The sequence below is a fragment of the Bos indicus genome, chromosome 9 (genome assembly GCF_029378745.1).
Source record: "Bos indicus isolate NIAB-ARS_2022 breed Sahiwal x Tharparkar chromosome 9, NIAB-ARS_B.indTharparkar_mat_pri_1.0, whole genome shotgun sequence".
NCBI classification, from domain to species: Eukaryota; Metazoa; Chordata; class Mammalia; order Artiodactyla; family Bovidae; genus Bos; species Bos indicus.
The window spans coordinates 66,048,809-66,076,259 of record NC_091768.1 but is presented as its reverse complement, the minus strand read 5'-3'; the positions used below and the strand labels follow the sequence as shown (position 1 = coordinate 66,076,259).

The following is a 27,451-nucleotide window of genomic DNA, read 5'->3' as shown; positions in this document are numbered from 1 at the left end:
CACCGTTCCCTCAGAGATTGATACTTCTCTTTTTTGCTTTCAGTCCCACACTTCACTGCTCACCTATGCTCACTTTCCAGATACTGGGACTCTGTACTGTTTGCTGCAGTGAGAGAGGTTGGAGGGGTTGTCAAGCCACCTTCCCCAAATTAGAATTGAAGATCTGGATTTAATCAAGCTTCAAACCTTCACATAATCCCCTTCTTTTGTCCTCTACCTTCTCCACCTTCAGAGGGGCCTTATGCCATCAATTGCAGAGAAGGCTTTGGCACCCCACTCCAGTACTCTTGCCTAGAAAATCCCATGGGCAGAGGAGCCTGGTAGGCTGCAGTCCATGGGGTCACGAAGAGTCGGACACGACTGAGCGACTTCTCTTTCAACTTTCACTTCCCACTTTCATGCATTGGAGAAGGAAATGGCAACCCACTCCAGTGTTCTTGCCTGGAGAATCCCAGGGACGGGGTAGCTTGGTGGGCTGTTGGCTATGGGGTTGCACAGAGTCAGACACAACTAAAGCGACTTAGCAGCAGCAGCAGCAGCAGCATGCCATCAATTCAAAAGCCTTTGGAGTGTCATGTGGGGCACAAAAGATTGACTTTTCATTGGAGTCTACTCCTTAGGTACATCAGTTCAGTTCAGTCACTCAGTGTCCGACTCTTTGTGATCCCATGGACTGCAGCATGCCAGGCCTCCCTGTCCACCACCAACTCCCGGAGTCTACTCAAACTCATGTCCAACTCATGTTCAAGTATCAGTTCTTCTGCGCTCAGCTTTCTTTATAGTCCAACTCTCCCATCCATACATGATTACTGGAAAAACCATAGCCTTGACTAGACAGATCTTTGTTGACAAGGTAATTTCTCTGCTTTTTAATATGCTGTCCAGGTTGGTCATAACTTTCCTTCCAAGGAGTTCAGTTCAGTTCAGTCGCTCAGTCATGTCCGACTCTTTGTGACCCCATGAACCTCAGCATGCCAGGCCTCCCTGTCCATCACCAACTCCTGGAGTCCACCCAAACCCATGTCCATTGTGTCAGTGATGCCATCCAACCATCTCATCCTCTGTCGGCCCCTTCTCCTCCTGCCCTCAATCTTTCCTAGCATCAGGGTCTTTTCAAATGAGTCAGCTCTTCTCATCAGGTGGCCAAAGAATTGGAGTTTCAGCTTCAACATCAATCCCTCCAATGAACACCCAGGACTGATCTCCTTTAGGATGGACTGGTTGGATCTCCTTGCAGTCCAAGGGACTCTCAAGAGTCTTCTCCAACACCACAGTTCAAAAGCATCAATTCTTCAGCTCTCAGACTTCTTCACAGTCCAACTCTCACATTTATACATGACCACTGGAAAAACCATAGCCTTGACTAGATGGACCTTTGTTAACAAAGTTGTCTCTGCTTTTTAATATGCTGTCTAGGCAATGGCACCCCACTCCAGTACTCTTGCCTGGAGAATCCCATGGATGGAGGAGCCTGGTGGGCTGCAGTCCATGGGGTCGATAAGAGTCAGACACGACTGAGCGACTTCACTTTCACTTTTCACTTGCATGCATTGGAGAAGGAAATGGCAACCCATTCCAGTATTCTTGCCTAGAGAATCCCAGGGAAGGAGGAGCCTGGTGGGCTGTTGTCTATGGGGTCGCACAGAGTCAGACACGACTGAAGCGACTTAGCAGCAGCAGTAGCAGATTGGTTATAACTTTTCTTCCAAGGAGTAAGCGTCTTTTAATTTTTAGTAATTTTTTAAACTTTCTTACTCAATTTCTCATGTATTTATCTTCTCAATGCTGGAGATAGTTATTTCATTGCTATATCGTATCCAACTCTTTTTCGACCCCATGGACTGTAGCTCACCAGGCTCCTCTGTCCATGAGATTTCCCAGGCAAGAATACTGGAGTGGGTTGCCACTTCCTCCTTCAGTGGATCTTCCCAACCGGGGATTGAACCCGCATCTCCTGCATCTCCTGCATGGGCAGGCAGATTCTTTACCATTGAGCTACCAGGAAAGCCCCAATAAAGTAAATGTTTATTATTCAATAAATTAAATACTTGAACGAATGAATGAAGCAACTAAAATAATTGTTTCTGTCTATGTATATTGTACAGTACAAAGATCCTGTTTAGGTAGAAGAGGATTTTCTCACGTACCATATCCAGATTTGATTTGTTGCAATGACATATTTATGAACTTAATAGCTAAGGAGAATGAATATTCACTTCATGGCACCAAAGTTAGTGTCAGTTATATATCAGTTATATAACTATAAATGATACTAACTTTGGTGCCATGAAGTGAATATTCATTCTCCTTTTATAGTCATATAACAGGCTTCCCAGGTGACTCAGCAGTAAAGAATCTGCCTGCACTTCAGGAGCTTCAAGAAGCATGGATTCAATCCCTGGGTGAGGAAGATCCCCTGGAAGAGGGCATGGCAACCCACTCAAGTATTCTTGCCTGGGAAATCCCATGGATAGAGTAGTCTGGTGAGCTACAGTCCATAGGGTCGCAAAGAGTTGGACATGACTGAAGCAATTTAGTATGCACACATAGTCATTTAACAAGTTCAGTTTTTATTAGTGATGTTTTTCCTGATGTGTCCATGAAAATATTGTGACATAACATGATCTCTAAAACCCATGAATACTCTAGCCAGCTTCCATTTCACTGTCTTCCTTTAGGCAGAAATCTTACTACTAATATAAACATCAAACAGCAAGCAGAGGAAAGTACAGTTTTTACTGCATTTGTGTGTGTGTGTGTGTGTGTGTGTGTGTTTATTCTTAAACTACCGATAATTATGTTTATTTATTCTTAAACTACCAATAATTAACATTTTATCAGTTAGAGTTCTCCAGAGAAACAGTATACAATTTTATATAAACCAATATTATATATTATATATAATTATATGTATATGTATAGTTATATGCTATTTAAATATTTAATTCATTTTAAGGTCTTGGCTAATGTAATTATGGGGTGGAGGGCAGTGGCTAATAAGTTCTATGTCAATCAGACAGGCTGGCACCCTGGAAACATAGGCAGAAGTTTATGCTGCATTCTTGAGGCAGAGTTTTTTCTCTGGGAAACCTTTGTTTTTCAGCTGATTGGATGAGGCTTATCCACATATTGAGAGCAACATCCTTTATTTAAAGTCAAGTGATTTGGATGACAACCACATCTACAAAATACCTTCATGACAACAGCTAGATCAGTGTTTGATTAAATAACTGGCTACAACAGGCCAGGCAAGTTGACATATCAAATGAAGAAAATATGTTAATTGTATCATTAAATATAAGAAAATGGCTCTTCACTTTTCTTAGCTTTTATGAGTTAAATGAAAATGTAAAAGACAGAGTAGTGTTACAAGATAAAGCCATATCAAATGCAAGATTTCTCAAGGGCAGTCATGATGATATTTTTCCTGCTACAAATGTTGGAGAGTGATCCAAAAGGAACTATATCTGTTTGTAAATATAAACAGAAGTAGAACCAGAGGAGGACACCCAACAAAATGGAAATTCATTGTATAGCTTCTCTTAAGTTGAAATGAAACTGAATAATTGGGAAAAAATTAAGTCACAGAATATAAAGGAAATTGAGATCAAATAGATGAATGATAAATCAAATTTTAATTTAAATGTCTATAATGAGGCAAGCTCAGAAATTATTAGCGCATCTAATAATCATTGCATAATAAAGAGTAGGCTGTGATGCAAAAATGCAACCAATTCACTGAATAAATGAGAGTTGGAGACAAAATTTATGAAACGACTTTAGAGAAATATAAGTGTAGACTTAAAGTAAATAACAACAACAAAAAAATCAAACTTAGAAAGTGAAAATTTCCCCAAAATACATGGACTATTTAACCATAATAATATAGGAGAAACTAAAAATTGAGAAAAACTGCAGGCTAAAATTTACAAAATTTAAGATAAAAATATGTCAAAACAACCATCTTGCCTTCCAGACTTGAATAAGATTGTCTCAGTAGATTTCTAACCATGTACTGCTAATTCAGGTCTAATTGCAAAGGATGGGTCCCTGAATGCTGAGTTGAGACCAAGAGTATTCTAGAATATTAGCTGTCCAAGGATTCACATATTGTCTAATATTAGTCAAGCTTAAATATATACCTGTATTTTCTCTTTAAAGATAATTTTTAGTGCAGTCCCCCAAATTCGTACTTAGGTAAAAGAGTTGTTGCAGTGGGTAATGCAGAAAAGCATCACATTATGATTAACATTAGCCCTAACTGTAAAAGGGACTTTCCCTGAAAGAATAAGCAGAAAGACAGAATTTAATGAAATGACTCAGAAGCAGAGGGAGGAAACCAATGCTACCTTTTTTAGAGAAAATGGAATGGAAGTTTTTTTCTTAATAGCTCCCTTTGGAAAACCAGAAATGTACCCAATAATTCATGTTTACCCAGGAAGAAAATTTGGAAAGTGTTAATTAAGGTTGTGTGAATATATATTGTTTTTACTTCAGATTAATTTGAAACTGGAAAATTTGTAATAAACACTTTCAGGAATGCTTCTCATGCTCTGGGTTGGTGCCTTCTTATCTCTTTATCAGTTTTTTGTGAAGATAACTTTTTTGGGAAATTTTCTAGTTTAGCTCCCTCACTGTAACCATTTTCATTTTTGGTGATGACAGAGAGTATTACATTTTTCCATTCCAGTTATAAGTTAAAAATGCTTGTTTAAAGATATGTAACACACACACACACACTGGAATTATATATACCAAATGTAAGCAGTGGTAGTCTAAAGCTAATAAAGATTGTAATGTGATATCTCCCCTCTTATTTTTTAAAAAATATTTTGCAACAGCATAAAACCATCTATTTTGTAAGAAAAACAGCAGAAATGTTGATTTATCTTTCTCTTGACACATACTTAGATATAATAAAATTTGTCATGAAAGTATTTCAGTTTGAAAACTTAAGTATATCATATCCAAATTCTAGGAAACTTAAAACTATATGTTATTATTTTAACTTTTGGCTATGGAGAACTTTTAAAATCCTAAAAGATGATGCTGTTAAAGCGTTGCACTCAATATGTCAGCAAATTTGGAAAACTCAGCAAGAGGCACAGGATTGAAAAAGGTCAGTTTTTATTCCAATCCCAAAGAAGGACAATGCCAAAGTATGCTCAAGCTACTGTACAATTGCACTCATTTCACATGCTACCAAGATAATGCTCAAAATCCTTCGAGTTAGGCTTCAGCAATACATGAACTGAGAATTTCCAGATGTACAAGCTGGATTTAGAAAAGGCAGAGGAACCAGAGATCAAATTGCCAACATCTGTTGGATCATAGAAAAAGCCAGGGAATTCCAGAAAAACATCTACTTCTGCTTTATTGATTATGCCAAAGCCTTTGACTGTGTAGATCACAACAAACTGTGGAAAATTCTTCAAGAGATGGGAATACCAGACCACCTTACATGCCTCCTGTGAAATCTGTATGCAGGTCAAGAAGCAACAGTTAGAACTGGGCATGGAACAACAGACTTGTTCTAAATTGGAGTACGCCAAGGCTGTATATTGTCACCCTGCTTATTTAACTTATATGCAGAGTACATCATGTGAAATGCTGGGCTGAATGAAGCACAATCTAGAATCAAGATTGCCAGGAGAAATATTAATAACCTCAAATACACAGAACGTGGCAGAAATGGCAGAAAGTGAAGATGATCTAAAGAGCCTCTTGAAAGTGAAAGAGGAGAGTGAAAAAGCTGGCTTAAAACTCAACATTCAAAAAATGAAGATCATGGCATCTGGTCCCATCCCTTCATGGTGAGGTGCTTGGATGGCATCGTTGACACAATGGACATGAATTTGAGCAAACTCCAGGAAACAGTAAAGGACAGAGAAGCTTGTTGTGTTGCAGTCCATGGGGTCACAAAGAGTTGGACTCAACTTAGTGACTGAACAACAATGGAGAACTTAAAACATGCAAGAGTAAAGAGAATATTATAAACAATAACAAGGATTTTGTTTTAATGTATTATCTAACAAAATGGTAAAATATATAAAATTTGAAGTTGATGTAACAGCAATTAGATGGAGTGAGTTGTCAGTAAAGTGACTATCTGTGGGCTTCATGGCACTTAGTAGAGATAGACAAATGATCAATTTCAGCTTCTCTTCCAAACGTACTGTCAAATTAATCTGCCAGAATTCTATTTAATTTGGTCATTATTAACCTCAAATATTCCAGGGACAGATCCTTCTTCAGACATAGTCTTATGTCTTTCAACATAAGACTTTCAACAGGTCTCTTCTCCAAACTCCCTGCTCTCATTTAAAATCCTGAGACTGGATTACATGTTGATCACTGACCATATCCTTTTAGTCTGCTTCCTTATCTATAATTGTGGTTTTCTTAGGGTGTTCCTTCTCCTATCCTCTCTTGGCTTGTAATTTCTCCCCATCCTTAAAGACTGATGTTGTGGCCACATCTTTTCTAATATCTATCTTTGGCCCCAGCCAAAAAAACTAGATGTGTTATTCCACTCTTTTTCTGTCTACTGTAGTTTTAATTGAGCCTTTTACATGATTCCATGTTCTTTCTTCCTCAGCATATCAGCTTTACTTCAAAAATATTTTTAGTCATTACCTTAGAGTTTGAAATGTGCACGTATAATCTACGTCTACTTTCAACTAACACTATACCATTTCATGACAAGTGCAGGTAACGTATAACAGAGTATGCCCACTTACTCTTTCCTGTCTCTTTATACAGTGCTGTCATTTATTTCATTATCAATGTGCCGTAATCATCCAATATGTTGTTGCAGTTTTTATTTTGAACAAACTGTTATCTGTTCTATCAATTAAAAATAAGAAAAATAAAACATTTTACTTTGCTTTCATTTATTTCTTCTCTAATACTCTTCTTTCTTCATGTAGATCTGAGTTTATGACATGTAATTTTCTTTTTTTTTAATTTAAATTTATTTAATTTAATTGGAGGCTAATTAATTTACAATATTGTATTGGTTTTGCTGTACATCAACATGAATCCACCACAGGTGTACAGGTGCTCCCCATCCTGAACCTCCCTCCCACCTCCCTCCCTGTACCATCCCTCTGGGTCATCCCATTGCACCAGCCTCAAGCATCCTGTATTCTGCATGGAACCTGGACTGGCGATTCGTTTCTTATATGATATTATACATGTTTCAATGCCATTCTCCCTAATCATCCCCACCTTTCCCTCTCCCACAGAGTCCAAAAGACTGTTCTATACATCTGTGTCTCTTTTGCTGTCTCGCATACAGGGTTATCATTACCATCTTTCTAAATTACATATACATGCGTTAGTATACTGTATTGGTGTTTTTCTTTCTGGCTTACTTCGCTCTGTATAATAGGCTCCAGTTTCATCCACCTCATTAGAACTGATTCAAATGTATTCTTTTTAATGGCTGAGTAATCCTGCATTGTGTATATGTACCACAGCTTTCTTATCCATTCATCTGCTGATGGACATCTAGGTTGCTTCCATGTCCTGGCTATTATAAACAGTGCTGCGATGAACATTGGGGTACACATGTCTCTTTCAATTCTGGTTTCCTTGGTGTGTATGCCCAGCAGTGGGATTGCTGGGTCATAAGGCAGTTCTATTTTCATTTTTTAAAGGAATCTCCACACTGTTCTCCATAGTGGCTGTACTAGTTTGCATTCCCAGCAACAGTGTAAGAGGGTTCCCTTTTCTCCACACCCTCTCCAGTATTTACTGCTTGTAACAAAATAGAAAGCTCAGAGATAAATCCACACACCTATGGACACCTTATCTTTGATAAAGGAGGCAAGAATATACAATGGAGGAAAGACAATCTCTTTAACAGTGGTGCTGGGAAAATTGGTCAACCACTTGTAAAAGAATGAAACTAGAACACTTCCTAACACCATACACCAAAATAAACTCAAAATGGATTAAAGATCTAAATGTAAGACCAGAAACTATAAAACTGCTAGAGGAGAACATAGGCAAAACACTCTCCGACATACATCACAGCAGGATCCTCTATGACCCACCTCCCAGAATATTGGAAATAAAAGCAAAAATAAACAAATGGGACCTAGTTAAACTTAAAAGCTTCTGCACCACAAAGGAAACTATAAGCAAGGTGAAAAGACAGCCTTCAGAATGGGAGAAAATAATAGCAAATGAAGCAACTGACAAAGAACTAATCTCAAAAATATACAAGCAACTCCTGCAGCTCAATTCCAGAAAAATAAATGACCCAATCAAAAAATGGGCCAAAGAACTAAATAGACATTTCTCCAAAGAAGACATACAGATGGCTAACAAACACATGAAAAGATTCTCAACATCTCTCATTATCAGAGAAATGCAAATCAAAACCACAATGAGGTACCATTTCACGCCAGTCAGAATGGCTTCGATCCGAAAGTCTACAAGTAATTTTCTTTTCTCTGAAGAACTTCTTTTATGTTCCTTGCAAGTCAAGTCTACTGTTGACATAGTTTATCATTTTTGTTTGTCTGAGAAAGTCTTTATCTCTCCTTCACTTTTGTAGGGAAGGTAAAATTTCACCTTTACCCTCTTAGAGTTTTTTGGCTGGAGCTGAGGATTAAACTGATCTTAGATTAACAGGAGAAAAACATACACATTTGCATAAGTTTGACATGGGAGCCCTCATAAGAAAATGAAGACCCAAAGAAATGGTGAAACCTGCAGCTTTTAAATTGGGTTGAATAACTGAGACTTTTGTGGAAAAGTATACTATGAGGAGAGGCTAAAGGAAGATAAAAATTCTTTTGACGAGGTCTGTTTATTCAGAATTATCTTGGCTTTGACTCCTTGTTAAAATGTTTTCTTTCTTCTGGTATGGAGGACAACTTTAGCATGGAGTTTTTAATCTTCTGTTTTCAGGAAGAAAGGGGAGATTAGCATGTTCTTGAATCTGCTACTTTTAAAGTACATTTAGCTCAAAATAATCCTTAAACCAAAGAGATATTTTGAGATAGCATCTTCTTCCACCTTGACTTTTGAAGGCTAATTTTTCTACATACAAAATTCTAGGTTGGTATTTTTTGCCTCTTTCAATACTTTAATATGCTGTTTACTATCTTTCTGCTTTTCTGAAGAGAAGTCCAGTGTAGTTCTTAGCTTCTTTCATCCAAAGGTCAAATGGTTTGTTTGTTTTTCCTTTTGGCTTCTTTGTTTTCTCTTTTCTTTGATTTTCTGTAGTTTGAATATGATATGTTTAGGTGTCAATGTTTTGTGTTTACTAACTTCATTAATTTTGGAAAATTCCCAGCCATTATAATGTCATGATTGTGCCTTTTCTCTCCTTTTTTCCTTCTGGCATTCCTCTGATGTGTGTATTACACCTTTGGAATTGTCCTACTGGTCTTTGAAATTCTCAGTTGTTTTTTTCATTCTTTTTCTTTTCAGTTTGAGAAGTTTTTATTGAGATCTTCAGACTCACTGATTCTTTCCTTAGCCATATATAGTTTATTAATGAACACATCAAAGGTATTCTTTAATTCTTTTCCCGTGTTTTTAATTTCTAGCATTTCTTTGTGGTTATTTCCAAGAGTTTCCATCTCTTTGCTTACATTAGCTGTCTTTTCTTATATTTTCTTCCATTAGAGCCCTTAGTATAGTAATTATATTTAAATTGCCCAATCTGATAATTCCAAAATCTCTTCCATATCTGAGTCTAGTACTGATGCTTCGTATTGTGTAAGCAGGCTGTTGTTCGCCTTTTAACATACCTTGGAATTTTTTGTTGAAAGCTAAGCATGATGTATAGGATAAAAGAAATTGAGGTAATAGGTCCTTAGTGTGAGCTTTTAAAATAGGAATTAGGCTGTGTTTGTTGGTTACTGTACCTGTAGGAGTCAGAAACTAACATTTTAAATAGTGTTCTAGCTTATTATTTCCCCTGTTGTCTTTCTCGAGACCCCTACTTAAATAGGGTCATAAATGCCATTCTTTCCATTGTAATCTTCTGCTGTTATATATGTCTCCTTGATATGGTTGGTGAAGTGCAGGGGAGCGGAAGCATTCTATAATCCTGTAATTAAGTCTCAGTCTTTTACTGATCTTGTTTCTCAGCTTTTTTCCTCACATCTCTTTAGTGAGATAGAATGGTCATTGGGGACTGGAGTTTGGTAATTCCCTTCTCACATCAGTTAGACTCTGTAAAACCCAAGCTGGCTGGGCTGTAGCAAAATAGATTTTCTTAGCTCAGGCCTGTTTTTTAAGAAGTGAATCATCTGGATGTATTTCAAAACGGTTACTTTTCTCCTCACCCTGCCTAAAGCATGAGAGGAGTTTTCTCAGAAGAATGAGCAACAGATAGATTAGGTTTGGGTTGGGAAGATCAGAATTTCAGTTTAAACGTGTTAATTTTGAGACATCTTTTAGACATCCAAGTGGAGAGCTTAAGTAGATATTTGGAGTGCAGGAGAATTATTTGGCTAGAGATACACATTGGAGAATCATCAGCATACAGATGAGACTTAAAGACAGATGTGAGACTGTGTAAGATCATGTGGGTGTGAGTGTGGACAAAGAAAGGAGCAGAACCAAGAAACATTAAAAGGTATGTGTGTGGGTGGGGGGGAGTGGGTGGTGTGTACAGGAGAAGGAACCAGCAAAAAAGTTGAGATGAATTATAAGAAGGAAATAAGTGAGAAAATTATATAGCAAAGAGTCAAATCTACTCTGTCAAATGCTGCTGGTATTACAAGTAGGATCAGATAAGCTAGCATATCTTCAGTGGATTTGGTACAGAAGCATTGAATATAGGTCAGGAATTGGATACATAAAAATTGAACAGAAGTTAGGTAGCCTGGCCCATAGGCTTTCTCTGGCAATAAAATCATCCTAAAGTAAGACTCTGATGCTGGGAGGGATTGGGGGCAGGAGAAGAAGGGGAAGACAGAGGATGAGAAGGCTGGATGGCATCACCAACTCGATGGACATAAGTTTGAGTGAACTCTGGGAGTTGGTGATGGACAGGGAGGCCTGGCGTGCTGTGATTCATGGGGTCGCAAAGAGTCGGGCACGACTGAGCGACTGAACTGAAGTGAACTGAAAGTATTAAGACAGTTCTTTCCCCACCGTACTCATTGTGCCCAAATGCAGATTGTGATCTAGCTTGTATTATGGTCTTTATGTTCAATTTAGAATCCTCAGAAACTCCTTAGTGGCATCTGTTCTACCAGTGTCAAGCTGTGCCCTCAACTTGAGAAATGACGTGAGTCTATGAACCCATCTAGTATAATTCTTAAACACTGTTCATTTCAATTGAAATAAGTGTGATTTTAAAGTTTCTAAAATTACCTTGGGTTTCAGGGAAACCTATGGCAACAATTTCAAAAGTTTGAGTTTACCAAATTTTATAAAATGAACTGATAAACCTTTTTTTTTTTTAACATTTCTCCCCTTTTCTTTTTTAATGGAAAATCTTTGCAGTTTTTACTGACCTTAAACTTATAGACAACCATTGATTCTTTTTCTTTTTTATGTTGAAGAAAATAAAATAATACAATGTCATACTGTGTGTTTTTAGGAATTCTCTTATGCAGCATGTACAAGTAATATGACACAAATTAGTTTTCAGATGATGCATAAACAGTAATACAAAACATATTAATATAGGTAATGTTTTATAAGAGAAAAATTCTGTCTTCCAAATATTCCAAATTATGCAATTACAAAAGCATACAGGGAAAAAGAATATTGACAGAAGTGTGGCTAGATATACTGGAAAACAATGGTAGATCATAGAAAGGCTACAAAACACTGTTGGGAAATTTTCAAGAAAATACAAACCATTATAAAATCCTTTTAATATTAATGTAAAACTTTATTTTTTTGATGCAAGACCATCCGTAAGGATACTGTGTGGAACAGTATATGGAGAGCAGATGATTTCAGGGCAATATTTTAAGTCTTTCTGTAGTCTCAAAGAAAGACTTCTGAGACAGTGGGCTCTTGGGAAAAATAAAGAGATTCATTATTCCCAGTGACACATTGGCAGAGAATACACTGGTAAGCACTCTGCCAGCAAACCTAGAATTCCTGAGTGGTCTTTTGACTGTAACTTTCTGTACTACTCCTTATCTATCTAGGTGTTAAGGTAGCAACAGCAAAGAAAGGAATAGTTTTCACGTTGGAAAAAGACTGCCTTTTGGTATCCATTTCCACATATTAATTAATCCTGAGTACTTTATATCCCATGATTTTGCAAAACAGTTATACCCCATAGGATAGAATTTTGTATATAGAATGTATGTCTTGAGACTTATGCAGGAAGAATCTTATGTAAAATACCCAAACTTTCCTCTAAGATGATTTTACATATGCTATCTGGACCACAAAAACATGACCTAAAATGATATAATAAATTTTCTGGAAAAACACACATACGTTTAAACACATATACATACATTCATGTATGTTATGTATGATAAAATTACAAAAAAAAAAAAAAAAAACCCAATGGAATAGTTAACACCAAAATCAGAGGAATGACTACTCTTAGGTTAAAGTGAGGATATGATTTTGGTGACTTTTGTAGGGCTCCAAGATACTAGTTAATGTCCATTTCTAAAACTAGGCAGATTTATGGATGTTGGTTTTATTTACAGTCTATTTCATTTTTAAATATAAAAAAGGGAAAGTCATGTATAAGCAATGTTATATCATAAGCATCTGAGATTTTCGAATAAATTTATTTGTGTTACCTGGACTGAGTTTTTTTAACTTTCTTTGAAGTGAAGTCACTCATTTGTATCCAACTCTTTGTGACCCCATGGACTGAAGTCTGCCAGGCTCCTCCATCCATGGGATTTTCCAGGCAAGAGTACTGGAGTGGGTTGCCATTTCCCTAGAATATTTATTTCATTAGAGTACAGTTGCTTTACAAGGGTGTGTTAATTTCTGCTGTACAGCAAAGTGAATCAGCCACATATATACATATTTCCCCTCTTCCTTGGATTTCCTGGAGTGATTTTAATACTACTCCAGAGCAACATTTTGATGCAAAAAATGTCTTTTCTTTTTCAGTCCGAAAGGATATAGTCCGTATCCTCCCCAGTTTAGATGTTGAAGTCAAAGACATTACCGACAGCTATGATGCCAACTGGTTTCTTCAGGTGTTATCTACACAAGATCTTTATGAAATGGCCAATAAACAGTTCCCCATAGTAGCTGAAGTCATAGAAGCACCCCAAGGAAACCAGCTACCCATAAGCATTTTACAGCCTGGGAAAACCATTGTGATCCACAAAAAGTGCCAGGCATCAAAGATCTTGGCTTCAGAAATTAGAAGCAATTCCTCTAAAAGACACTTCTTGATCCCCACTAGCTATAAAGGCAAATTCAAGCGGCGACCTCGAGAGTTCCCAACCGCCTATGACCTTGAGATAGCAAAGAGTGAAAAGGAGCCTCTGCACGTGGTGGCTACCAAAGCCTTTCATTCCCCCTTTGAGGAGCTGTCATCTGTCTCTGTCGGGGATGAGTTTCTAGTGCATCACTCACAGACAACTGAAGTCCTCTGTGAAGGAATTAAAAAAGTGATGGATGGTCTGGCTTGTGAAAAAATCCTCAAAAATTCCCGTGAGGTAGCACTGCTCCCTTTGTACATGGACGGAGGCTTTGTAGAGGTGATCCACGATAAGAAACTCTACCAGATTTCCGAGCTTTGCGCACAGTTTCGCCTGCCCTTCAATGTGAAGGTGTCTGTGAGAGATCTTTTTATTGAAAAAGACATTTTGGCTGCTATACCAGGACTACAGTTGGAGGAATCTATCACTAACTCTTATCTCCTCATAAGTGACTTGGCCAACCCCAAGAAATGCTGGGAAATTCCTGTTGGCCGCGTGAATATGACTGTTCAGTTAGTTAATAATTTTTCTGGGGATACAGGATCATTTCTAGTCAGTACTCTGGTCGAAGAGATCACTGAAGAACAGTATTACCTGATACGGAGATATGAAAAGTCCTTCTTGCACCCTCCACCTCGCCCTCCAAAACATCCCTCAGTGGAAAAAATAGAGTTAACTCCACTAAGCCTAGCAAAACAAAAGACAGTGAATCTGCCCAAGTCTCCCAAGGTAAGGCTATGATTTTGCAGTTTTTCCTCTTGAGCGTTTTCCTGGAGGCAGTTTATTTCAAGTCTTTTCTGAATCTGGTTTTTGCTTACTTCTCTTCCTTTCATGCCATATTTGAAATGAGCCTTTCTGATGCACAGTAATGATTGAACATCAACAGAGCATAAGCTGTTATAGCATTTTGTATTTTGATGCTTCACCAGTAGATGTGACAAGAAGTTTAAGAATTAAAAATAGCAGGGATGGCACTTGATTATGATGACCCAAATTGCTGTTTCAATGGGTTTTGTTAATTAGGAATGGTTTATAAGGTGCTTCAGAAGCAAATCTCTTTTATTTTGGAAGAGCTGTTCATTTTTTTCTAGGTGGAGTTGTGTTAATATTACATCCAGGAAATGAGCACACAATAAACCCCCTTCTTCTGGGGGTGGGGTACCAGTAGCATGCGTCTATGACACATGTCTTCATTTTGTTTTATGTGCAGAAAGATGCAAAAGTGTCTTGGCAGAACTGTGTGAGAATATGGGCATCTGCCCACATTCAGCCTGTCTGAGAATTGTCATCTTTAACAGTTCTTTTGAAAAACAAAATCAATAAAACTGCACACAGTATGAGATCATTATAGAATTAACAACTCCATAACCACTCTAAAGATTTTGGGAGGGGAGGGGTTTCAGCTTCATTTTCTCTGAAAGTTTTTGCCTCTTGGAAACCACCTGCTGAGTGCCTGGAAATCACTTACCCCTACACCAGGGAGCTCAGGTCCTTCATCTGGCCGGCAGTGGTTAGTTCTCTGGTGTGTGGAGAGAGTGCATTCTGGCCTGGCAGATGTTGAGCTGGCAGCTTGGGGAAACAAAGCAATTAGTAAAACAAAGAGAGATGCTGTGTTTATTCTCTATACTCAGGAATGATAGCAGCCTCAGGCTTCAAGGATGTGGGTATGGAAATACTTTTACTTCTACATTTCAAAGATTGCATTCTGATTGTTTGCTGGGGAAATCCAATAAAGATCTTCAAACTCATCTTCAGGAAAAGATAAAACCAGCAGAAGTTTCCTTTCCAGAAAATCAATTTTGAAGGAGTCATTTTGAAATTAAACTGTTTCCAAATAATGTTGATTAACAGGCTGCTAAACATGGAGGGTGTCTGGCTTCTCCTGTTTAATATATTTTTATTACTGAATCAAATGTGAGAGATGGAATGCTGTTCTCATTTTTAGTGGGAAGCAGAAGAAAGTCCCATCCCCCTACCACCACCCTCTCACCCTCTATGCCTATGACTATATCTATGCCTAAGCCTCCAGAACTGTTGAATACACTACATTGGAAAGCAAAAGAGACTTGGCACATGTTCTTAAAATTAAGGACATTGAGATGAGATTATCCTGGATCATTCAGGTGGGTCCAAGTTAATCACAAGAGTCCTTAAAATATCTTTTTCACTTGAGGTCAGGGTCAGAGAGAGATGTGACTACAGAAGAACTTTAGAGAGGTGGAGCATTTCTGCCTTGGTAGATGGAGGCAGGAATCATTGAGGCAAGGAATGCGGATGGTCTCTAGAAGCTAGAAAGACAAGAGAGCTTTCTTCCCTAGAGCTTCCAAAAAGTTTCATAACTGGTTAAAGTAAATAGGGGTTTCCCTGAGTTCTGTGAGCCACTCTAGCAAATTAATAAACCCAAGGATGGGATTCTGGGAACCTCTGACTTGTAACCGTCAGACAGAAGCTATCAATAACCTGGGGACCTACTACTTGCAACCAGCATCTGAAGTGGGCAGCAGTCCTATGGGACTGAGCCTTTAAACTGTGTTGTTTTGCTGGCAAAATGGTTTATCCCTTCCTTTTTCCTTTTAATGAACATCTGAGTTCATGTACCTTTGGAGAACTTAAGGGTACACTAGGATTCAGGGGTGATTAGAGATAGGATGTAGAACACAGCCAGAGTGGGTCTTCGTTTTCATCAAACATTGGGCATGACTTGTGACAGTTCCTGCATCTCGTAGTTTCATCACTAGAGAAGAATGTAATTTCTTTGTTTGGTTCCAATTTTTAAAAGAAGGAGGAGTTTGGATCACATGCCCATCTCCTGTTTCAATCAACTCATTGGTCATCCCAACTACAGCCAGGATTGGTGGGGAAAGGAATGACAACTAGTTGTCTCAAATAATAGAAATATGGGAGCAGTATGTGAAGGCCCAGAGATATAAAAGAGTAGGTGCCTATTACAAGTAGGAGGGAAAAGACCAAAAATCCCTAAACTACTAAGAAAGCATTTGTAGAAAAAAATAAATTAAAAAAAATTTAAATGTCCTTTGAAATAATGTCAAATGAAAATGATCTATATGCTTTATTAGGAAAGAAACATAAAGCGATAATGTTGTGTCTAGGTTACTGCTTAGAAAACCTTCCAGTCCTCCTCCTATGTTTCTTAAATGATATGATACAGGATACTGATGAACAGTCAGATAAAGGTCTGGAAGGGTCAGGAATTTCTGGGGTGTACAGTACTATCCTTCTGGTGTGTGGATGTGTCCACTAAACTGAAAGTTCTCTGAACTCTGTACTTTTGGGAATTTTATGGACTTTTCCTCTTGTAAGCATGAACAATTACTAACTCCTCTTCCCGTCCCTCTCCTCTAGAGAATGGGGGTTAGGCCTGAAAATTCCAAGCTTCTAATTATGGCTTGGTGTTTCTGGTGACAAGCCCCCATTCAAGAGCCATCTGAGAATCTACCCAGAGTCACCTTATTAGAACAAAAGGCGCCCCTATTGATAACTTATGGTGAAGGATATGAAATTCGTGACCTCCAAAGAAGAAGATTTAGCTTTGGGACCAGGGACCAAGCTTGATCATTCAGGCTCTTGTGTAGCAGAAGTTTATTACAGTGAAAAAGGACAGAGAACACTTCTGCCATAGACATCAGAAGGGAAACAGAGAGTGCCCCCCTCGCTTCCCACAAGATAGATCTTAAATTAACAAGATTAGAACTAACAATAGAAAGGTCTTACCAGACCCACTCCTACAAGGTAACAAGATTAGTCAGAAGGTTCTTGTTAAGGAGGAGAAACAATATACATTGTTATTATATAATCACTAGAAGTGAAGTGAAAGTCACTCAGTCATGTCCAACTCTTTTCGACTTCATGGAATTCTCCAGGACAGAATACTACAGTGTGTAGCCATTCCCTTCTCCAGGAGATCTTCCCAACCCAGGGATTAACCCAGGTCTCCTGCATTGCAGGCAGATTCTTTACCAGCTGAGACACAAGGTAAGCTCATTAATACAGAGCATTCTGAAAGAGATGGGAATACCAGACCACCTGACCTGCCTCTTGAGAAGCCTATATGCAGGTCAGGAAGCAACAGTTATAGTACTGGACATGGAACAACAGACTGGTTCCAAATAGGAAAAGGAGTACGTCAAGGCTGTATATTGTTACCCTGCTTATTTAACTTCTAAGCAGAGTACATCATGAGAAACGCTGGGCTGGAAGAAGCACAAGCTGGAATCAAGATTGCCAGGAGAAATATCAATAACCTCAGATATGCAGATGACACCACCCTTATGCCAGAAAGCGAAGAGGAACTAAAAAGCCCCTTGATGAAAGTGAAAGAGGAGAGTGAAAAAGTGGGCTTAAAGCTCAACATTCAGAAAATGAAGATCATGGCATCTGGTCCCATCACTTTATGGGAAATAGATGTGTAAACAGTGGAAACAGTGTCAGATTTTATTTTGGGGGGCTCCAAAATCACTGCAGATGGTGATTGCAGCCATGAAATTAAAAGACGCTTACTCCTTGGAAGGAAAGTTATGACCAACCTAGACAGCATATTGAAAAGCAGAGACATTACTTTGCCAACAAAGTTCCATCTAGTCAAGGCTATGGTTTTTCCTGTGGTCATGTATGGATGTGAGAGTTGGACTGTGAAGGAGGCTGAGCGCCGAAGAATTGATGCTTTTAAACTGTGGTGTTGGAGAAGATTCTTGAGAGTCCCTTGGACTGCAAGGAGATCCAACCAGTCCATTCTGAAGGAGATCAGCCCTGGGATTTCTTTGGAAGCAATGATGCTAAAGCTGAAACTCCAGTACTTTGGCCACCTCATGCAAAGAGTTGACTCATTGGAAAAGACTCTGATGCTGGGAGGGATTGGAGGCAGGAGGAGAAGGGGACGACAGAGGATGAGATGGCTGGATGGCATCACCAACTCAATGGACATGAGTTTGAGTCAACTTCTGGAGTTGGTGATGGACAGAGAGGCCTGGTGTGCTGCGATTCATGGGGTCGCAAAGAGTTGGACACGACTGAGCAACTGAACTGAACTGAATGGGCTTAAAGAAAATAATGTCTTATGTGACTAAGACAAACCAATGTAGAAAAAAAAAGTTTGTCCTTTTCTCCTCATTGAGAGACCCTCCTTTCTACTCCTCGAGGGTCTCAGACTCATTCCTCCTTGAGGGCCTGGGACTCTTTATCAACCTACCTAAAAATTAACTCTCTCACTATCACACAGAAAATTCCAGGGGATTTAGAAACCCTGTGTTAGGAGCTGGGATCAAAGACCAAATATTAGAAAATAAGATGTTCCTAGTATCTTTTCCCCTAGGAATTTACAAGGACTTCGGGAGCTCTGTGCCAAGAACCAGGGACAGAGATCAGTGCATGTATTTTCTTTTATCACCAGCTGCTAAACTAAAACAAATGCTATCTTCGATTAAATTCATACATGTAGGATTCCAGATCAAATTAATAATTCCTAACTGTTTATTTGGGGCTTCCCTGGTGGCTTAGAGGGTAAAGCGTCTGCCTGCAATGCAGGAGACCCAGGTTCAATCCCTGGGTCGGGAAGATCCCCTGGAGAAGGCAATGGCACCCCACTCCAGTACTCTTGCCTGGAAAATCCCATGGATGGAGGAGCCTCGTAGGCTACAGTCCACGGGGTCACAAAGAGTCGGACACGACTGAGGGACATTTTCAGACCCCACATCGACTCTGTGTCTAGTTCTGAGTCACTTTTCTAAACAATGTTGATTAACTGAACTTTGTTAAGATGTTAAGAGTTATTTGTTAAGATGTTAAAAGGTCCACGAGTCATTTTGTTCTGTGAATGATTAGGGAAACTGAGTGATAGTCTAAACTTGAATGACTTAGTGCTAGATGATGTTAGTTATTTTATATTTGAAAGAGCTGTTTTGTAGCAACAGTGCATTCTTATTTTCCATTGTGACATTGGTTGAGAGTGAAAGGAAGGACATTTTTGGTGTAATACGTTGGAACTTATTTCCTGGCCCTGAAAAGGGTTCAGCAGAAGCTAGGAAACCCTGGGTCAGTGGTGTTATCAAGAGATACCTGCTTGATGGAAAGTTTATCAGAATTGAGAGTCTATAATTCTTCATGATTAGTTTCATCATTTCTGGTGTGGTCAATAAAGAGCTATATTTTCTCTGAAATCAGTTTAAAATGCCAGAGTATGCTCTAATTTACCTGTTTTCAGATCTACTGACTGCCTCATATTCAACATTTTTTCTCACCATGAAGATAGGACTTTATTCAGTATTTTTGGATTTTAAACAGAAACTCTGTCAGTTTCTTCATAATGTACTTGAAAAATCTTGCAACCAACCATTTTTTATCACAATGTCATCCTTTCAAATATTTCTTTCATATTTCTTCTGATATCTGCATTAAAGCTCTTCTATGTATGCTTTTGAAGGGATTGAATAAGATTTAAAAAAAAATATTTGTAGGCAGAAAGCAGCCATTGAAAGGAAGCCTCGAAGATTTTGGATTGTATGAGGAATAGTGCCTTAAATTCAGATAATAATTTGTAAGGGTTATTTGGAGCTTAACTACTCAAACTGACTTGACTCATGAAAATACCATATTAAGGGAAGAATATCAGATCCTTCATTGTATAGTTTACTTTTGCCTTCCCTTGGTCCTTAGCTTTACAAGATCATTTCTTGTACTGTTAATAATAGAATAGTTGTATAGGCTGTCTTGGAGAAGGCACTGGTGACCCACTCCAGTACTCTTGCCTGGAAACTCCCATGGACGGAGGAGCCTGGTAGGCTGCAGTCCATGGGGTCGCTAAGAGTCAGACACGACTGATCGACTTCCCTTTCGCTTTTCACTTTTCACTTTCACACATTGGAGAAGGAAATGGCAACCCACTCCAGTGTTCTTGCCTGGAGAATCCCAGGGACGGGGGAGCCTGGTGGGCTGCCGTCTACGGGGTCGCACGGAGTCGGACACGACTGACGTGACTTAGCAACTTAGCAATAGGCTGTCTAATAGTAAGAAATTAAATATACACAGTGTTAATCAGATTCACTTGTGATAGGTATCAATTGTCAGTTATGAACTGCACACTTCACCTAAGAAGTTTAGAAATTAAGACTCTCTTAGGATAGGTTATAAGAGCTAGAATATTATAGAATTGTTTCCCAAGGTGAGATTGTCAACTGTTCTCTAATACCTAACTAAGAAAGCACTCAACTGTAGTAGAAATTTAAGAATTGTGGTTTGGGTGTAAGCCGGGCAGATGAGTTGGGGATGGATTTCAATAGAGATGACAGCACATCTCCAGGCCCATGAAGTTACACTGGAAGATTCTGTTGTTGTTTTTTAAATGTGATAGTTCAGTGTTTGGAAGAATAAGGTTTGGAGTCTGGGAAAAAAAAAAAAAAGGGATAAGAATGCACCAAGCAACCTTTCAAATTTCCTCTTAGGTTTATATCATTTAAAAACAGTCTTTAATATTTGTGCGTTCTGATACTTAATCAGATGAAAACAATGTTATAAAGTGATTAAATGTTATAAAGCGATTAAATAAATTAAGCTGGGCCTAAAATTCTGTTCCAAATAAGAGTGTTGTAGAGTAAACTCTCCTTCTCTGGTGGTTAGTTTCTCTGTCAGAAGTAGTTTCAGATAGTTTGAAAGAGCATATCCTCACTGGGGTTTTTGCCTGTCCTGAATATATATGGCTATGACTTCTGAGTGCCACATAGGAGAAATGTAACTTCTATATTCTGATGAAAAAGCCTATAACCAGATAGAAAAACAAACCTTTGGTTGAAAGATGAGATATTCCACTCCTTTGGAGACTACATCTGGGACCAGAAATCTTGCATTTCACTAACTCTGTTTGGCCATTTAATGCCCAAGTGTCCACTTTGCTGCCGGAATGTCTAGATTTCTGTCGGACAAGAACACCCATAGGAGACATTAAGGCAAAGAGCAGGGGAGGCAGTTATGGCAAGGTACTATGAACTGAGCAGAAAACAAACCCTGTACCAGAATTAGAGTGAGAGCTGAAAAAGGCAGAAGGAAAGCAATCGTTTCTGGGAGTTGCAGAGAAAGAACACTTCAACAGCTGCTGCTGGGTACAGAGACTCATTTCTGATCTGGAGTGACAGAGTGGCTGAAAAGTGTTAAAGAAACCCACACTCTTAGGCTAAATCTAGATCTTTAGAGACATCCACTCATTTGTCATCTGTAGGATTTAGTCACAAAGGATGTGATTTGTTTTTGTTTTTGTTAAGCTGATGTGGTGTAAAGACATTAAGAGTGGATTTGTAACCAACTCTGAACTTCTAAAGACTGATGTCTTAGTGTGTCCTCTTGTTCTAACATAGAAGCTTTAAGTCTATTTTGCTGTGAATAGAGAAAATTAATGTCAGCCATTTTCAAAGACCAAAAGCAAGAAATGTGAAATATAGACATACTTAAGAAATTGGGGATTTAAACTGAATAACAAGGAAAATAAAGGGAATCTATGTCTTTCTTTAAAAAGACAAATTTTAACTGTGAGATACAGTTTTAGCATATGTTAGCAGATATTTGAGCTTTTATTAGGGCCAGATAACATACAGATTAGTACATGATGGTTTTTGAGTTCCCTGCAGTTTGTAGTTTAGTAAATGGGTTTAGCCTGTAAATAGCCAACTATAGTAGGACAAAGTGAAAAAGATGGGAAAATCAGGCAAAGAATGAATAAAGGAAGTGCTGGGTTGAAAATGAGCCAAACCCAGTTTCCAGCTGAAACCTTGCAGGTAGAAATCTGTGCCCATAAGACTGTTCTATACATCAGTGTCTCTTTTGCTGTCTTGTACACAGGGGGATGGTATGGGGAGGAAGGAGGGAGGAGGGTTCAGGATGGGGAACACATGTATACCTGCGGTGGATTCATTTTGATATTTGGCAAAACTAATACAATTTTGTAAAGTTTAAAAATAAAAAAAAATAAAAAATAAAATTAAACTAGAAAAAAAAAAGAAATCTGTGCCCAATGGGTAGCACAGAATATTTATAAGTACTTTTTGTGCTGTTGGACGTGGGAGAGTAATCAGAACTTTTAAAACTTTCCTCTAGTTATGACACATGAATACTTCTAGCCCAATAGCCAAAGAATGGTTTAAGTGAATTTTAAATGAAAAGTAATTGGTTAAAGTAAGACATTAGAAAACATTGTCCAATTTTAAGGGAATTGCAAGCAAAAAATGAGCAAGCTGTAAAACTAATAGTAAAATACTATTTTTTTCTAAGGAGTTTTTGTCCAGAGAACATTATTTGCATTCCAGGATGGTTGAAGTACACTCCTGCTTAGAAATACCTGAACAAACCAAAAATTTGGCCATCTTTGAGCTTTCTGCCAACTGAGAATGCTCTCACTGGGTGAATGAGAAAGAGCTGATGAGAAACACTGATTAATACTGTTCCTTGCTTCTCTCTCCCATCTGTGGAGTCAAGAAGTAAAATACCACCAAATAGGTAATCATTATATTTTCAGTGTTAGTATTAAAGTTCCACAAAAATATAAATTAAAAAATATTTATTTTTCCAGTAGATTTGCAAAACGATTAAATGAAATTTGGAATAAATTGTTTCACTTTAGATTTTTGGCATTTACAAAGGCTTTTCACTTTCTTAAATGTCAATAACCTGGATACCCCTATTTAGAAATGAGCAACCTTAGGAGAAGAATCAGCAGTTTGGAATGTTCAGTGCACAGTTTGTATAAAGGGAAGGCATTTGAATTGCCAACTTCCTATAATTTCTGTAGTGAGTTTAGTGCCTGGAATCATTGAGTTATGTGTGGGCTCACTAGATAGTTAACTGTTGCTTTTTGAGTTTGCTACATTCATTTTCTTCTAAAATTTATAAAAATCCAAAGAGCAGGTGGAGAAATCTAGAGAGGGTAAGTTCCAAATGACTTTGCAATTTCCAAAATGGATTCATATGATTTTTTTCATTATGGTATTTATCAGTTCTGAATTTATTTTAGAATAAAAACCTTGCCTAGAAAAAATTGACAAGGCATAAGCTATATATTTGAGTAAATACATTTTTTGCAAGTCAACCATTACTTTTAATCGCTGATGTAAGACCTACATAAATAAGGACATATGCTTTGCTTTGCAAACCAAATTTCCTGCGTAAATGTTAAGATAGAAAATGAGCATAAGATGGTTCTGAAAGAATGCATAAAAATAGGCTTCCCAAAAATTAGTATTTTTCTAAAAATTTATAGAGAAAGAAATGATTCATACAAATGCATTATTTAAGGACAGACTTTCAACCAGGCTTTTGCAGCATTAATTCTTTTACATTATACTTCATCCAGACTCTAGCTTCAATATGATCATGATGTCATAGTCATGATCATTATGATGAAAAATACTTCTAAAAACACAAGTTGCTTTTAGCTGTCTTGTAGGACACACCATTAAGATGTTTACCATGACCAATTACATAACTAATTTTAAATCTGATGAGAAGAGGAAAATATTAGGGGAAATCTTATAAAATCAGAAGGCCATTGACTAAAAATTAGTCAAATGGAATAATTTTATATATCAAAGACCACAAGAACTATATAATAAGTCTATAGCTATTTGTTGTTATTGTTTTGTAGCTAAATCATGTCTGACTCTTTGTGACCCCATGGACTATAGCCCGCCAGGCTCCTCTGTCCTTGGGATTCTCGGGCAAGAATACTGGAGTGAGTTGCGATTTCCTTCTCCAGGGGATCTTCCTGATCCAGGGATCAAACCCATGTCTCCTGCATTGGCAGATGGATTCCTTACCACTGAGTCACCAGGGAAGCCCACCTATAGATATTTATGCAGATACAAAATGTAAAAGGGTTGATTGTAAAATTATGGAGTTAGACAATATATTGTGTAGGAGATAAGAATGGAATTTTAACTTGTGACATTATGCTTATTTAGCTCACTGAACTTGATATACCATTTGTCCTTAAGAGAAGTTTGTTGTTGTTTTCAAATGCTTTCCAAATATTAACTAATGTTTAAACAGTGTGCAGTCACCAGTTATGAGATAGGATAAAACACAAAGTTTTATCCTTTGAGAAGTGTGTTCCTTTAATTGTTATCCAAGGATAGGAATTGCCCTACCACACTATTTTTCTCCTCATTGTCTCTGGTTCCAGCTTCTTCTCTGAGCTATAATCATTTCTTCTTTTTCCAGTCATGCTAGACACTTCAGCCAAATTCTCTCACATGGTTGTCAAGCATACTGTATTCAGGCAGTCTATGTTATAGACAACCTCAGTCTGTATCAATAATTTAAAAAACCTCCTGCTTACACCTCTATTGCTGGCATTATGCTAGGTGTATTTTCTCATTTAGTCCATCACACTTTTTCATGAAATGAGTCTTGATATTTTTTGCAGGGGAGGTAATTGATACTGAGAAGTATGTAATGATTGTGGTTCCAAGTGGTATTCAGGTTGCCAAATTTTATGGTCAATCTTTACTGCTCTTATTATTTAGATACTAAGCAGTAAATGTCACAGTTCAATACCCCCTACTTTTTGGAATCTTTCTTCATTTTCTGGAAAGGCATACACTACTAGTTTTCTTATGCTGCAGGGGTCGACTTTTCTTTTGAGGTCCTTGCTGGTTCTTCCTCTGGTCTTCACATCTAAGTGTTCAAGTGCCTTGGAACTCAATTCTTACTCTCTTCTCTATCCATGCTCAGTCTTTAAGTTCCTTATGATACTCACAATTTATTTTATACATATAAAATGGCTCTCAGTAAAATCACTTATATATATGGATTTATTAAAGAAAGAAACTAGAAATGATCTCCTATTTTTTAAAATTTATTTAAATGTGCTTGGATATCAGCTTTTTAAGGAAAGTTCATTCTTTGAGAGATGCCAGCTTCTACCAGTGTGTCTGGTCTGTAGCAATTATACTCTTTTCATGTACCTCTAAAAGACATCAAAGGACAAGAAAGTGGTGACATGAGGAAAGACACTTCCTTCTAGCATTTTATTCTTATAAATATGGGTTTACCATGCTCAGAATTTTTCTTTACTGATCCAGTAATGAGAAAAAGCTGGAGAATACCTTAAGCTATTTGAGATAGAAATTTAGGGAAGACCTAAGGCCATTACTGGCATAATCAGAAAGTTCTTTGGTGACAATTCAGATTTAGCTGAAATAAATTTCAGGAACTAGAATGAAGACTAGGACTCGAATTAGGAATTTTGAAATTTCCCATCAAGTTGGTGATAACACAGATACAGAGAGAATAGGAAGCCTTTTATTTATTAAGAGAGCTATGGACCTATACAAAGAAGAAGACTAGTGAGGATTAATGAGTTATGGATCTCAAAAAATGAACATATTCTTCATAAGTCAAGGAAAATCAGAGCATATTACAGATGCATAGAGAAAAACTAAAACTATATAATTGCAATTAAAGATTGAGGAGAAAGATTTAAAAATCTATTGATTTGAATTTCTTTAAATATTACTTTAATTGTACATTGTGCATACAGTGTTTTAAAATTATTTATATCAATAATTATTCTAAAATATTTAAAATAATTTTTATAATTATTTATAGTTATTTTAGTTCCATAGATATAAAACCTTAGCTGTGTGCCATTTACTATGATCAGCAAATGGAGACGATCAGGTGAATGAAATATAGTATCTGTGCTCAGTGGACTTTCTGTACAATGAATTAGACATAGGAAAACAGACAATTACAGTATGGAAATTGAAAAGTCTTGTTTCCAGGTTAGTATTGGGATTTGGAAGACAACTTATTAAAATCTCTCGAAATGTGGGCTCCCCAGGTGGCTCAGTGGTAAAGAATTCCCCTGCCATTGAAGGAGACGGAGGAGATGTGAGTTCGATCCTTGTGACTGGAAGATCCCCTGGGAGGATATGGCAACCCGTTACAGTATTCTTGCCTGGAAAATCCCATGGACAGGAGCGTGGTGGGCAGTCCATGGAGTCAGAGTCGGACACAACTTAGTGACTGAGCACATACACACAATGAAATGTGGGACTGAGCTCAGAAAGGATATTTAATGACTCAGTTGAAATATGTAAGTTTGGACATGTAGAAACAGTCAGATGTCAAGTGATGTTTAGAGTGATTTAGCCCAAAAAAAAAAAAAAAAAAATCCTGTGTTGGCTATAGCGTGGAGATGTAACCTTATCAAGATCTGTTGTTGTTCAGTCACTCAGGTGTGTCAGACTCTTTGTGACCCCATGGACTGCAGCATGCCAGGCTTCCTTGTCCTTCACTATATCCCAGATTTGCTCAAACTCATGTCCATTGAGTTGTCTCCTGGATCCTCATATCAGGATCTAGGAGAAGCTTAAAATGTCTGTAGCACAGTGTAATAATATGAGGGTAGAAGACCAAAGAGGGTTAGGATATAAAAGGTGAATCATTACCAAGTTTCTTAGGTCAGGGCTCCAAAGTTGTTCAGTTCATTTCTTTATCACTCTGCCATAGATGGGGAATGAGACTTTCTCAGAATCAGCATGTTAGATTTCCTGTCACACTGCATGTTCTCAAAGGTCAGAACTCAGTTTTCATGTTACTTGACCTACCCTTTGCCTGTTTCTGTCATCAGGTCCACATGATTGTGGACCCCTTTCTTCATACCGAATTTCCTAAGGATTGTTCCCATGTTCTTACAAACCTTGCCACCATTCCTTAACTCTCCTACCTTTAGTCTTTTTTTTTTTTTTTTTTCCAAGAGGTACTTCATTTTGTTATTTTCAAGTCTCCTTTCACAATAACCTTTGGTGCCCATTAAACCCACAGCTTCAACTTTTAGCTTAGGATTCGAAACAAACTATTTCTCATTTTCTCCTTATCTTCCTAACTTAAAAAAAAATACTATACTTCAGTGTTTTAGTACACCTAAAAAATGAAGAAAAAAAAATCAGTTGTATTCCACACTAAAAAATAAGACTTGTTCTTTCTAAACTGCTCTGTTTTTTAAGGAACATGGATTTTCTAAAAAGAAATAAATGGAGGCTATTGTAGCCTCCCCA

General features: G+C 37.8%; 1 protein-coding gene across 3 annotated transcripts in view; it reads left to right on the top strand.

The window, feature by feature from the left end:
* The window catches only part of THEMIS (thymocyte selection associated), a 199,426-nt gene that overhangs the window by 75,367 nt on the left and 96,608 nt on the right, over window positions 1-27,451 (top strand). For all 3 annotated transcript variants that reach the window (XM_070796143.1, XM_070796142.1, XM_019967407.2), the window contains exon 4: window positions 13,075-14,123. In XM_070796143.1, coding sequence (XP_070652244.1) covers window positions 13,075-14,123 — 1,049 coding nt within the window. The remainder of the gene's footprint in view (window positions 1-13,074; window positions 14,124-27,451) is intronic.